This window comes from Balaenoptera musculus, chromosome 8, assembly GCF_009873245.2.
Source record: "Balaenoptera musculus isolate JJ_BM4_2016_0621 chromosome 8, mBalMus1.pri.v3, whole genome shotgun sequence".
Lineage (NCBI taxonomy): Eukaryota > Metazoa > Chordata > Mammalia > Artiodactyla > Balaenopteridae > Balaenoptera > Balaenoptera musculus.
This window is the reverse complement of record NC_045792.1, coordinates 102,770,110-102,782,316: the sequence shown is the minus strand read 5'-3', so window position 1 is coordinate 102,782,316 and position 12,207 is coordinate 102,770,110. Positions and strand designations below refer to the sequence as shown.

The 12,207-nt window shown below is 57.2% G+C and overlaps 2 protein-coding genes across 5 annotated transcripts; one reads left to right on the top strand and one right to left on the bottom strand.

Moving 5' to 3' along the window:
* Nucleotides 1–2,267: 2,267 nt before the first annotated feature.
* Nucleotides 2,268–2,998, top strand: GPHA2 (glycoprotein hormone subunit alpha 2). Its single transcript, XM_036862579.1, has 3 exons — nt 2,268–2,370; nt 2,531–2,715; nt 2,827–2,998. Exons 1-3 carry the CDS (start codon nt 2,268–2,270, stop codon nt 2,926–2,928), a joined length of 390 nt encoding a protein of 129 aa, XP_036718474.1. The 3' UTR covers nt 2,929–2,998.
* A 134-nt stretch (nt 2,999–3,132) lies between these two features.
* PPP2R5B (protein phosphatase 2 regulatory subunit B'beta) lies at nt 3,133–11,934 on the bottom strand. Of its 4 annotated transcripts, none has more exons than XM_036861924.1 (15): nt 11,533–11,934; nt 10,618–11,074; nt 9,654–9,850; nt 8,937–9,038; nt 8,684–8,776; nt 8,427–8,557; nt 6,900–6,959; nt 6,691–6,799; nt 6,089–6,142; nt 5,964–6,014; nt 5,720–5,839; nt 4,707–4,834; nt 4,338–4,439; nt 4,129–4,194; nt 3,145–3,929 (listed from the first exon to the last, which is right to left on the bottom strand). In XM_036861924.1, the coding sequence occupies exons 2-15, from the start codon at nt 10,814–10,816 to the stop codon at nt 3,782–3,784; spliced, it is 1,560 nt and encodes a 519-aa protein (XP_036717819.1). In that variant the 5' UTR covers nt 10,817–11,074; nt 11,533–11,934; the 3' UTR covers nt 3,145–3,781. The 4 variants fall into 4 exon arrangements, with proteins under 4 accessions (XP_036717820.1, XP_036717819.1, XP_036717818.1 ...); XM_036861923.1 differs by having other exon boundaries at nt 10,618–11,033; XM_036861926.1 differs by having other exon boundaries at nt 10,618–10,703.
* Nucleotides 11,935–12,207: the final 273 nt, after the last annotated feature.

Genomic DNA, 12,207 nt, shown 5'->3' with positions numbered 1-12,207 from the left:
TGTAGGTTAGGGCCAAAGGAATCATTTTGTAACCGTAGAGCTGTCCAATATTAGAATGGGCCACCTCGTAAGGTAACACGCCTTTGTCAACCCTAGTCTCTAAACAGAGCTGATTATCTGTCAGACGCTACTCTCGGTGGATGGGAACGCTGGGGCTGGACTGCTGAAGTCCCTCAGAGACCCCTTGTTCTGACGCCTTTCCCTTGGCTGGGGAGGAGAGAAGAGGTGGGTTGCTGAAGGGCCGGGGGCCAGAGGGGAGGTCGTCATGTGTGAGGACTGGAGGGAGGAGGGCCAGAGGGGAGGTCGTCATGTGTGAGGACTGGAGGGAGGAGGGCCAGAGGGGAGGTCGTCATGTGTGAGGACTGGAGGGAGGAGGGCCAGAGGGGAGGCCGTCATGTGTGAGGACTGGAGGGAGGAGGGCCAGAGGGGAGGTCGTCATGTGTGAGGACTGGAGGGAGGAGGGCCAGAGGGGAGGTCGTCATGTGTGAGGACTGGAGGGAGGAGGGCCAGAGGGGAGGTCGTCATGTGTGAGGACTGGAGGGAGGAGGGCCAGAGGGGAGGTCGTCATGTGTGAGGACTGGAGGACTAGGCACAGGTTGTGTGTACAGCCATTGCCCTGCCGTCCCCAACGCAGCCCGCTTTACAAAGCTCTTCAAAGGCACAGCTCCAGAATCTGGAGATCTGCGCGCCATTCTGACTTACAAGCTTATAATGAAGGCTTGGCAAAGTCACTTTCCTTTCTGGTTCTTGTTTTTCTCATCTGGAAAATGAAAGGGTAGGATCTGATGAGCTCTCAGTGCCTTCCAGCTCTGGCAGTCTGTGGCTGGCTCTGCCTCTCGGAGCAGGTCACTGAGCCAGTAGCCCTGGGGTGTGTGGGGACAGAACCACCACAGGCTTCCTTCTGGTCGCTACCCTGCCCCGGCCCCTGTGGCTCCTGCTGACTAGAGGTCTTTTTCTAACTTGCCACATTCTTGCCCCAAGTGTAATTTAGCACCAGGCATGAACAGCAGGAGATCTGGGTTCCAAAACAGCCCTGACATGAACTAGCTGTGTGACCTTTAGTAACTTTCCTTCTCTTGAGCCTTAGTTGCCTCACCTGTAAAACCAGAGCCAGGGCTGGACTAAATGATCGATTTGCAGGGGTTGATAGCTTCAGGCACTTCCAGGAGTCAGGTCCCTGTTAGTCCAGAAACTAGGGGAAGCCCCACTCTGTAGCTGACCCCCGGAATGAGAAGTCATCCACTTGACAGTGAAAGTGAAGCTCTGAAACAGACTTAGAACCAGCCCCCTGACTCTCCCTGGCTCTGCCACCAAGCGTCTCTCAGGAGACCCCCCACTGATAGCATTTCCGTTGTCCATAAGAATCTCCTCTCCACCCTTTCCTTTGCAGTGGGTAAAAGAGACAGGCAGGGCTGAGTTTAATAGTTTTAAGGATGGGCTGGCAAGGCCCTAAACAGAAGTGTCCTGCCCAAGGTCACACAGCAAAGAAGAGAACCCAGGTGGCCACAACTCAGCCCAGTGAGAGCCCTCTCTCCCCAGCTGCACACACGCTGCCTACTCCACCAGCTCCTGGGCTTTTCTCTACACCTTACTTCCCAGCCCTGGGCCACCAGCAGCTTTTGGACATAGGGGAAGCAGAAACCACCCTAGAGGACCACACCTCAGAGAAGAGCAGGATCTCCCAGGTGGTTTTGCTGTGAGGCTTCAGGCAGAGAAGGCAGGCCTGAAAGCCGACCTCCAAGAAGGCGTGGCTCCAGAATGATGGCAAATAAAAACCCGGAGAGCCAGCACCGCCTGGAGACCAGCAGGAGGCCAGAGGAGCCACTCAACAAGCCACTCAGCTCCTGGGCCTTGGAAGTGGTGAGCTCACTGAGGCAGGAAGAGCCCTGGGAGGGCCTGGGGACTGCAGATAAGGGTCCTACGGGCAGATAGATGGGGCAGATGGAGGGAGGCAGAGGTTTGTGGTCCAGATGGTGGAGGAGGTTCTGGGGGAGAATCACGGCAGTGGGCTGACACACAAGTCACACTGGGACAGCTGCGCACACTCACACGCATCCAGAGAGACACGGGCAGACACGCACATCCACATGCACACGCACCCAAAGGCAGATACAAGGAAAAGACAGCCCCTCACAGGCAGGCCTCACCCCAGTCAGACAGACCAACCTAGCCCCGCCTCATTCACCTGGAGGCATGCAGTATTGAAAGAACACCCCCTCCCACCTGCACACCCATCTAGAGACATCTTTCTACCCACTGTGTTTCAGATGCCCATGGCGTCCCCCCAAACCCTGCTCCTCTGCCTGCTGATCCTGGCGGTCACTGAAGGCCAGGGTCAACAGGCAGCCATCCCAGGCTGCTACTTGCACCGTAAGTAACCCTGGGAGCAGAGCGCTGGGCGGGAGCAAAGAGCTGATGGACTGGACAGAGGGGCAGGCAGCACCCTCGAGGGACCCAGTGAGGCTCAGGCAGCAGGAGCTGGGCGAGCCTCCGCCAAGGCACCATCTACCGCTCGCCTGTCTTCTTCCAGCCTTCAATGTGACAGTGCGAAGTGACCGCCAAGGCACCTGCCAGGGCTCCCACGTGGCACAGGCCTGCGTGGGCCACTGCGAGTCCAGCGCCTTCCCTTCCCGTTACTCGGTGCTGGTGGCCAGTGGCTATCGACATAACATCACCTCCATCTCTCAGTGCTGCACCATCAGCAGCCTGAGGAAGGTGAGGGGGCCCAGCTCGGTGGTGCTCGTTGCGGGTAGGGGAGACGGAGGAGACGGGGACCTAAGATGGCCTGAGGAAGGGGACTGGAACAGACACCCACCTCTCCCACAGGTGAAGGTGCAGCTGCATTGTGGGGGGGACCGGAGGGAGGAGCTGGAGATCTTCACGGCCAGGGCCTGCCAGTGTGACATGTGTCGCCTCTCGCGCTACTAGCCCATCCTTCTCCCGCCACCCTCCCCTTGGTCAGAGGGTTTAATGTTGGAGTATATCCTACATATCCTGAACCTCAGCAAGGACAACAGCTCCAACCCTGTGAGAAGAGGGGCGTTTCTGCCTCTTCCCCACCTCTGCCTGGCTTCCTAACCAGTCCTTCATCATTTCATCTCCCTCTTTGTCCTAAATAAAGCAAGCAGATCATGAGTTTCTCTCTTTATTAAATCTACCCCCAGCCAAGGAAAGGGGAACAGACCATGGTTACTGTGACCACCCCCCCTTGCCCCAGGACACAGGGAATCTTCTGCCTGTGCCCTCACCCCTCCCCCTGCCCAATAAATAAAAAGGGGACAAGGATGTACAGGGCAAGGGAGGGGAGGGAAGGAAGGAGGGTGCCCCAGGCCCAGGATAATGTCTGTGTTTCAGGTGAGCTGGGGGAGAATAAATAGACCATGGATCCCATGGTGGGGTGAGGAAGGACCTCCCGCTGGCACAAGGTGGGGCAGGTGAGGGGCCGAGTCCCCTTGCCCTAGGCTGGGAGCAGGGGGTGGGAACCTGCCTGCAGTCTGTAGCCCAGCTTTGTGGGGCAGAGGCAGATCCCCCATGGCAGCTTCCTGGTCAAGCTTGCCCTGGTCAAGTCCTGCCAGGAGGGCCTGAGAGTTCTGTTGCCAGGACCCCCATCTCTCCTCCTCTCCCCCCCAGTGGAAACTGCCCATGCTGGGCCAGGCAGGAAGCCCTCCGAGCCCCCTCTGGCAAGGCCAGGAGTAGGTGTGTATCTCTCTGGACCCCTGGGCAGGAGGGAGGATGGAGGGACTGACAGCTCTGGGTTTAGCTCCTCCCCTTCTGGGGATCTTTAGCTCTGACCTCCACCGGTGGCCACCTGGGGTGTAAGCCGCTGGAGCGGGGCCTCTTTGGCCCCCTGGGTCCCCTGTAGCCGGCGTAGCCGTAGCTCCTCCAGGCCTTGCCACAGCTCCTGACGTTCCTGGGCCTTCTGCTGTTCCCTGGGGAGAGAGGGGGAGGCAGTTCCCTTACCTGGGGCCCCACCTGCAATCCAGCCTCCCTCACCGCCACCCCACCTGCAAAGAGACTCCACTTAGGGGAGAAGGCACTGAGGAGAGACTGGTCCCAGCCTGTGCTCGTGGAGTAAATGGATCAGCCTGGCCCTGAGAGGCCCCAGCTGAAGTACAGGGTGCTCCGTACCTGGAAGAAGTACTTGGGAGGATAATTGGAGGATGCAGGGGACAACTGGGCTTGGATGCCCCAGCACTTGGCAAAAACATAGGGAGAGACTTTAAACATCTGATCAGATGGGATGTGGGTTGTCCTCTTCGGTTCCCTCCAACCATTAGGAACTGGTTCTTTTCTGCTTTTCTCCCCTCTCCCTCCATGTCCAGCCTCCCAGCACTCACTGCTGCTTTTCCAGCTTGTAGGAGGCTGTGAGCTCATCAAACAGCTTCCCATTCATCTCCATGAAGGTCTTGAGCACATTGTAGATCAGAGACACAATGGTTCTTGGCAGGGTCAAGGGAGGGGGTGAGAGATGAGAGCAATTTCAGTTGGGTCCCACCTCCCTGTCTGGCATTCTGCCTGTCCCTGTGTCCCAAATACAGCATGCAGCCCTGAACACCACAAGCACTGCCCTCTGCCTGCCCCTTTCACCACCCCTCTGCCATCTTCGGATGCCTTCCCTGATCCTCTCCAGCTAGCAGGAACCCCAGTTCTGGACCGGCTGGCCCTGCCCCAGGTTCTGTGGGTTAGGTCAAGGCCTGGGTACTCACTGATTCCAGTGCTCCTTGGAGACCTGGTAGAGGGTCCCAAACACAGCAGGCAGCACAGTATGGCAGTTGTCCTCAATGAGGCTCAGGATATACTCATTGTTCCAGAAATACAGAGCCCGCTCTGCAACCTGGGGCAGCGAGATGGCAGAGTAAGCGCCTGGCAGTGGCTTCCCTGCACATGCAAGGCCTGGTATCCATCCCCAACCCAAAACCCAGGGCACCCTCCCCTCCACACACCCCGTCTTCAGGGCTCATCTGACCCACGGGAGGAAGCAACATGGTGAGGTGAAAAGAACACTGGATTAGGAGTCCAACGCTCAGAGGTGAATCCTGGCTCCACTACACGCTGGCCACGTGACTTTGGACAGGGTATTTAACCCCTCAGCCTCTGTTTTCAAATCTGTAAAGTGGGGCTAATAATAGCTACCTCCATATGGCTGTTGTAAGAATCAAATGAGGTATTCAGTAAACTGAAGTGCCAGAGTCACTGTGAGGAAAAATTGACAACCACCAGGTATGGCTCATAAAAATGAGAGAAAGTCTGCACACACGTGTAGGAGAACACCGGTTACAGCCAGGCTGGATGGTGTGGAGAAGCCTCGCTGGGCTCTGAAGTGGGGCTAATGAAATCTAAGGCCACTAAGAAAGTGGAAAAGTCATGACAACCATCCACCCCATTCATGGACGTTTGCTAAACATCATTTCAGTTTACAAAACGTGTTTATGCTACCATCTCTTCGGTTCTCATCACCACCTGTTGGCCCATTCTACAGATAAGGAAGCCTAATCTGACTCAGAGTGGCGAAGTGATTTGCTCAAGGCTCCTCAGCCAGTGGGAGGTGGATCTGAGGCTTGACCCTAGGTCTCCTGACCCTAAGTCCAGCATCTCCCCATTATTAGACCCAGGAAGGTCCAGAGGAGAAACTGAGGGCAGAGGAAGCTGTGTTAGGTCAACTTGCCAACCTTACCAGTCCATACCCTGGCTCTCACCCCCACCCATTCCGGCCCCATACCTGGAAATGGGGGCTGGACACACAGCGAGCCACCTGCTTGAAGAGGGGCTCCTGGATCTTCACGAACTGGGAGGGCTCAATGACATCCAGAATCTCTTCCATCTCCCCCAGAAACATCACCTGGGGTGGGGGTAGGGACACAGGGAGCAGCAGTTCCCATCTCCCCTGACACACACCGGACTGCCCTCTGGAAGCTGAGCCCTCCCAACCTCCCTGTGGTGGACGTCAAAGCCCTTCTTCATACCTCCTTCTGGGTACAGGTTTTTGGCCAGTATTTGAGCAGCCCCCGGATCACCTGTGGGAGTTGAGGCAGAAAAGAGTCAGACCTGCGGGGGTGGGGGCTTGCCCTTCCCCCCCAGAGGTACTCACATGCTCTGTCAAAGTGGCATCCTTCTCCAGGAACTGTACCACACAGTATGCCAGCTGCAGCGGGGCGCGGCGGGGGAGGAGTAGGCAGAGAGAAGGAGGACAGGGGTCAGGAGGGGACCAGGACAGGACGCTAGACATTTGCTCATTTCCTATGTCTATCCTCTTACTCACCAATCATTTACTGACCACCTAGGATACACCAGGCACCATGCTTGGTGTGCGGGGACACAATAACGACCTCACAGGGGAAACATTCAGCAAACTAGTCCTTACAAATTTTACAAAAGTTTCCTTAACCGGAATCTGTATCATGATCTATGGGAATACAGAAGTAGGAGAGCTCAATCCTGCCCAGGCAGGTCGAGCGGGAGGGGGCTGGGAAGTCTTCGGAGGCCAATGTCTGAGATCGGCCTTAAACGGTCATGGGGATTCTCTAACGTAGACGGAACAGAATTAGTCAAGAAAAAGGTGAGAGAGGATCCCGTGAGTTCACGCTTTAGTGTGGCTGAAATCAGAGTGTCAGGCTGGCTCTGCAGGCCCACGTGGCTGCCCTGACTCTGTCAGGACCTCTCTGCCGTGGCAGGACCAGGCCTGGCCCTTACCTGGGCGTGAAAGACAGACAGCGACTTGACAGAGTGCAGGGGAATCAGGACTCGAACCAGAAACTGCTTGTGCTCGGTCTTCAGGGGCAGCGCAAAGCCGTTGATGATGCTGAGGAGGGGGCAGGAGAGATGAGGAGGGTTGGGATGACTGGGCCTCAGTCCCTCCTCCCAGAATCCTGATGCCCCAGCTGATGCCCAGAGAGAGTCACCTTCCTAAGATCTCCAGCAGCTCAGCCACGCCATTGAAGTGCTCGAGTTCATAGATGAACCTTTGAGAGGAAGAGAAGGATGCAGAAGGGCTCAAGGCAGTTGGAGCAGGCCCAGCCCTCCTCTCTGTCATCCTGCCTGCCCACCCCCAGCCTGCACATCAATCCAACTCTCTCCCCACCCAGAGGCTGTGCTCCCTTCCCAAAACCCCAAACCGGGCCCCACTGAGATCCACACCCACCTCTTTATTACCCTTCTCAGCCCAGCCACCAGTGCCACTCTGGGTCCCAGCTCAAACCTTTCTTCTTCTTCTTTTTTTTTTTTTTTTAATTTTTATTGGAGTATGGTTGCTTTATAATGTTGTGTTAGTTTCTACTGTACAGCAAAGTGAATCAGCTATACGTATACATATATCCCCTCTTTTTTGGATTTCCGTCCCATTTAGGTCACCACAGAGCACTGAGTAGAGTTCCCTGTGCTATACAGTAAGTTCTCATTAGCTATCCACTTTATACATAGTATCAATAGTGTATATATGTCAATCCCAATCTCCCAATTCATCCCACCCACCCTTTCCCCTCTGGTATTCAAACCTCTCTTCTATGAAGCATTCCAACTCGTCTCTTCCTCCCCGAGACCCTAACCCTCATTACCTGGTCCCCATCCAGTCCACAGGCACCTAGCCTGAGTCCTTCGCTCTTCATGCCAATCAACCAAAAGAATGACAAACACTCACAGTGTCTATTCTGTGCTACGTACTTTTCTCAAAATTATCCCAGGAGGTAGACCTTATTAGATCCATTATACAGATGAAGAAATCAAGGCTCAGCAGTTCAATGAAACTTGCCGCAAAGTTAATAAGCAAGGGACCTAATACACCACTGAGCTCCTGGAGGAGAGGGATCATGCCTCACCTATTTTGTAGCTAATAACGATAAAAGCTAATGTTTCAGAGTTCCGTTCTTGGTCCAGGAGCTATACTGAGTGTTTTGAAGGCACTGCCTCATTTCATCTTGATGATTATCTCTGTGTAGTATAGTTATCATTCCCATTCTAGAGATGAGCAAACTAGGAGAGAGCTTAAATAATTTGCCCAAGTTCACCCAAATATTTGAACCAATCTCAAATACAAGCCATCTAGCTCAAGAGCCAGTCTCAACTACAAGGCAATGTGGGTACCTGATGCCCAGTGGGCATTGGTGCTCAATACATATTTGCAGAAAGAATCTCTTTCTTTGGGTCCTTAAGGCCTGGTATGACAAGGATCAAAAGATTTAGATCCTAGGCCCCCTGAACTGACCTAGTCCCTGCAAACCACTTCATCTCTCAGCCTCAATTTCCTCATCTGTAAAATGGAAATAAATACCCTTTCTCTACTGATCTCACAGGATTTGTATAAGCAAAAATTATACAATACGTTGCCAAGAAAAAACTGGGCCCCCCAGCCCAGAAGCTTTTGCCTCTGTCTTCTCCCCATAGCTCTCTCCCTCCCTCCCCAGGTCTCAGCGGGGCAGGCCGCAGGCACCCACCGGAGGAAGATATGGCTGCACTGTTTGCGGATGTAGGCCCGGAGCCCCAGGAACTTGCCGTAGACCCTGTGCAAGATGGTCTTGAGGTACTCACGCTCCCGAGGGTCCTCACTATCAAATAGCTCCAGGAGCTGTGGGACACAGGATCAGGGGTTAGGAAAAGAGGCCAAGCCAGGTTGCTTCCATCCTATCCCCACGCCACGCAGAGAGCCTGCCCCTGCCCCATGACACCACCCGGCCTGGGCTCCCCACTTCACCATCAGGACAAACTTTTGATCCACATATCTCTTGGCCACGGAGGGCTGGAAGTCTGGGCTCTCCAAGAAACGCAGGAAAAACTCATATACCAGCTGGAGGAGGGGAACAGACGGAAAGGTGAGTTCAGGAGCAGCCTCCCCCCTCATCCTGCCCTGTGGCCCTCATCCAACAGTCCGGGGCCTAAGGAGACCCTCTACCCTCTCCTCGGATCTCTTCTGAAACTCAGATCCCTGTCTTCTCCAGCCCTCATACCTGAAGATGTGGCCATGAAGGCTCAAGGTTGGGCTCATCCTCTTCAGGGTCAAATTCAGGGTTCTCACTGGGTGGCAGCGTCCGGAAGATATTCACTGAGATCTGAGGGGACAGAGTCAGGGTTCTTTACGGAAGAACCCTTGAAGGCGGAAGCCAGGACATCCCTCATCCAAAGTTTAATGGGCCTCAGCACCTGCCCAAGCAACCAGTTCACTCCTTGGCAATCATCACCTGAACATCTAGTTCATGGAAGACCTGGGCCCAGGGTTGGGGACCCAGGGGTGGATGAGATACATCTCTGCCCTCTATCAGGTGCAGTCCAGCAGGGAAGACGAGATGGCAAGTGGTAAGGTCTAAGGACATTCTAAGCAGCAAAAGGGAGATTTCTAGCTTGGGCATTGAGAGAGGCTTCATGGAAGAGGCAGCACCTGAGACAGGCCATGGCGATAAGGAACGTGGTGGGAGTGCACGCCAGGCCTCAGGAGAGCATAAGCAAAAGCGCAGGGTGGGACAAGCCCAGGAGGCACTGAGTGACCTACACTGGCTGGGTGCTGGGCAGCAGTGGGGCTGGGACAGGGGTTGCGCGGGAGGAAGATGTGGGCCTTGAGGCCAAGCCAAAGAGTGTGGGTTTATTCTCCGCACGGGGGCTCCGCAGGCAGGCTTAGGGTTCCCATGGGCACCAAGCCCTCCCCCAGAGGCCAGGTGCCAGGTGCTCACCATGCGGATGATGTCTGGGTAGACAGGCTCAATGAGGACCCCCCGAGTGCTCCCCACACACTCCACCAGCTCATTGAGCGCCGCCCGCTTCACCTCCTTCCCCTTCAGGTCGGCCACACAGTCCAAGAAGTCAAACATCACCCCACACTGGGCCAGCTTCCGGCTCAGCAGCTCATGCAGCTCAGAGGCTGGCACATCTGGGGAGGAAGGAGGGGGCTGAGCCTGGGCCCCAGCTGCCACAGCTCTGGGCAGGGGCGGGCCCTCCTAATCCCTAAGGCAGGCTCCTCTGCCCCCCAGACCCCATGCTTTTGTGCCATCTCCCACTCCTTGCAGAAAGCAAACAACTTCTGTCCCATCCTCCATTCTTGAGAAGTAAAGGAGCTTCATCTCTTCATCCTAACCTAGGCTCAGTGAACATGATAGCCTGATTTTCAAGCGTGGTAACAGACCCTGGCTGCCTGGGCTTTCCACAGGTGCCCAAACAGCCACTGCCTCCCTCTCATAGGCGGCACTCTGTTCTAAGAGCCAGAAGTGGGGAGAAGAGCCAGCACCGAGGACCTCTCGGGTGCCCTCTGCCTCAGCCAGTTGGGCCCTGTAGCCCAGAGTTGGGGGGACTTCATGGTGACTGCAGGGAGGCATGCTAAGCACCTGCCCCAGGACCCCGGCAGCAGCTGGGCTGCTGGAACCCAAGCTGTAGGCCCCACCCTTGGCCCTGGTCTGCCCCCCAGGGTGGCGCCACCTCCAGATGCCCCACCTCCAAGGATGACAGGCCAGTCAGGCCATGCGTCAGCAGAGAGGGTAGAGGGCTGGGGGGTGGCGGTCAGGTGGTGGAGTCCCTGGCCTGGAAGGGGCCGTCCAGACTCCCTCCGATGGGAGCTGCCAGCTGCTTCCCACCACCCCACCCCCAAACCTCACTTGCCCACTCCAGGACTCAGGTAGCCCCGGAGCCAAGAGCCGGGCTCACCTTTGAGCAGGGGCAGTGGGATGAGTTCCTGCTGGTTGCTCTGATAGCGGAACTGAGAGGAGCTGTGGGACCGCCGGGGCCGGGCCCTGCGGAGGGAACGGCGGGAGAAGCCGTCCACCTTGTCGGGTGGGGGCACCGGGGACAGCCCTGGGGACGAGGGGCTGCCGGGGGTGCTCGCGGGGGGCAGCTTTGTCTCCATGGCGGTCAGGCGGTGGGCCAAGCCTTCAGAGCCCCTGAGCTTCCCTCTGGGCCTGCAGGACGCTGCGTGAGGCTGGGCTGACTAACTCGGGCCCATCCTGTGCGGTGGGGAGGCGCACAGCCACAGTCCTGGCCCCCCCCCCAGGGCCTCTGGCAACTGCCCAGTCCTGGGGGGCAAGCACGGTAGAGAGGAGGATGGCTCAGGTCTCAGGTCCTTCCTGAGGGTCGGAAGAGTCCAGTTAGGGTTCCCACCCTGGCTCTTTTAAAAAAGAAGTCAGGGCAGAGAGGTCAGCAAGAAACAGACAGAGAGAGCCTGTCAGTTCTTTCAGGACAGCGTGTGGGGCTGCGGCGGAGCGCCCAAGTCTTCTTTCCCTCCTACCCTGGCCCAGACCCTAAAGAGAGGCGCAGCCCTCTCCCACAGGAGACAGGGCCCTCCCTTCTCCCGGGCTGAAAGGCCCCAGACTCCAAAACAACCCCTCTCGAAACAGGGCCTCTCCCGCCAGCCAGCCCCTACCTGGAACGGGGACCTCGTTCCTCATCCCTGGCCCCTAAAAGAACGGGGCCCCCGTTTCTGCTCCACTAATCCGGTCACCAGGGACTTCCCCAAGAATGAGGGTCCCATCCCCCTGCCCCCCCACGACCCGCAGCCTCCCCCACCTCAGTTTCTCCTTCCTCGCCCCCAGATCTCATCTGCTTCTCGAAGGGGGGGCCACTCACTTCTCAGATGCCCAGACTTTGGTCGCCGACCCTCCAGGGGCTGCCGGTGGGGAGGGGAGCAGCTGTTCAGGGCTCCCGAGCCGCGGTCCGGTTCAGGGCGCTGGCGCTGGGAGGCGGCGCTCCTGGGTTCTCTCTCTGGCTCCGGGGGGGCCGGAGCGTGCACCCAACTCAGCCCCGGGTCGGGGCGCGGGCGCCCGACGGGCTCTGGGCTGCCCGGGGCAGCGCGCAGACCTCTCCTCAAGTCGTGGGACCCGACCCGCGTAGCACCACAGGAGCCCCGGCTCTGTGAGCACCGGCACCCGCCGCCCAGCTGCTCACGATGACATCAAGTCACCTCCCCCAGTCGGCCCGCACATCCCCGCGGGTTTGGGGGCCGGGGGCGGGGGCGGGGGGGGGGTGCTGCGTCAGGAAGTTCCCGCCCGGGGCAGCTGGGAGATGTAGTCCCCTCACCAATTAAAGCGGCTGCCTGACCAAAGGGGTAATCCCTGCGGGCACCCAGGGACAAGACTGAAGCTGAGCGGGAAGGGGTCCAGCTGGCGCTGGGTTCCTGCTTTCTGCAAGGGAGACTGCATAGGGAGAGAGGAAGACTCAGGAGTCTGCACCAGGAAGCTGGGGGCGATGCCAAGACTCCGGCAGGAAAGAGGCCCAATCCTATGTCAGGCCCAAAGATTTGGC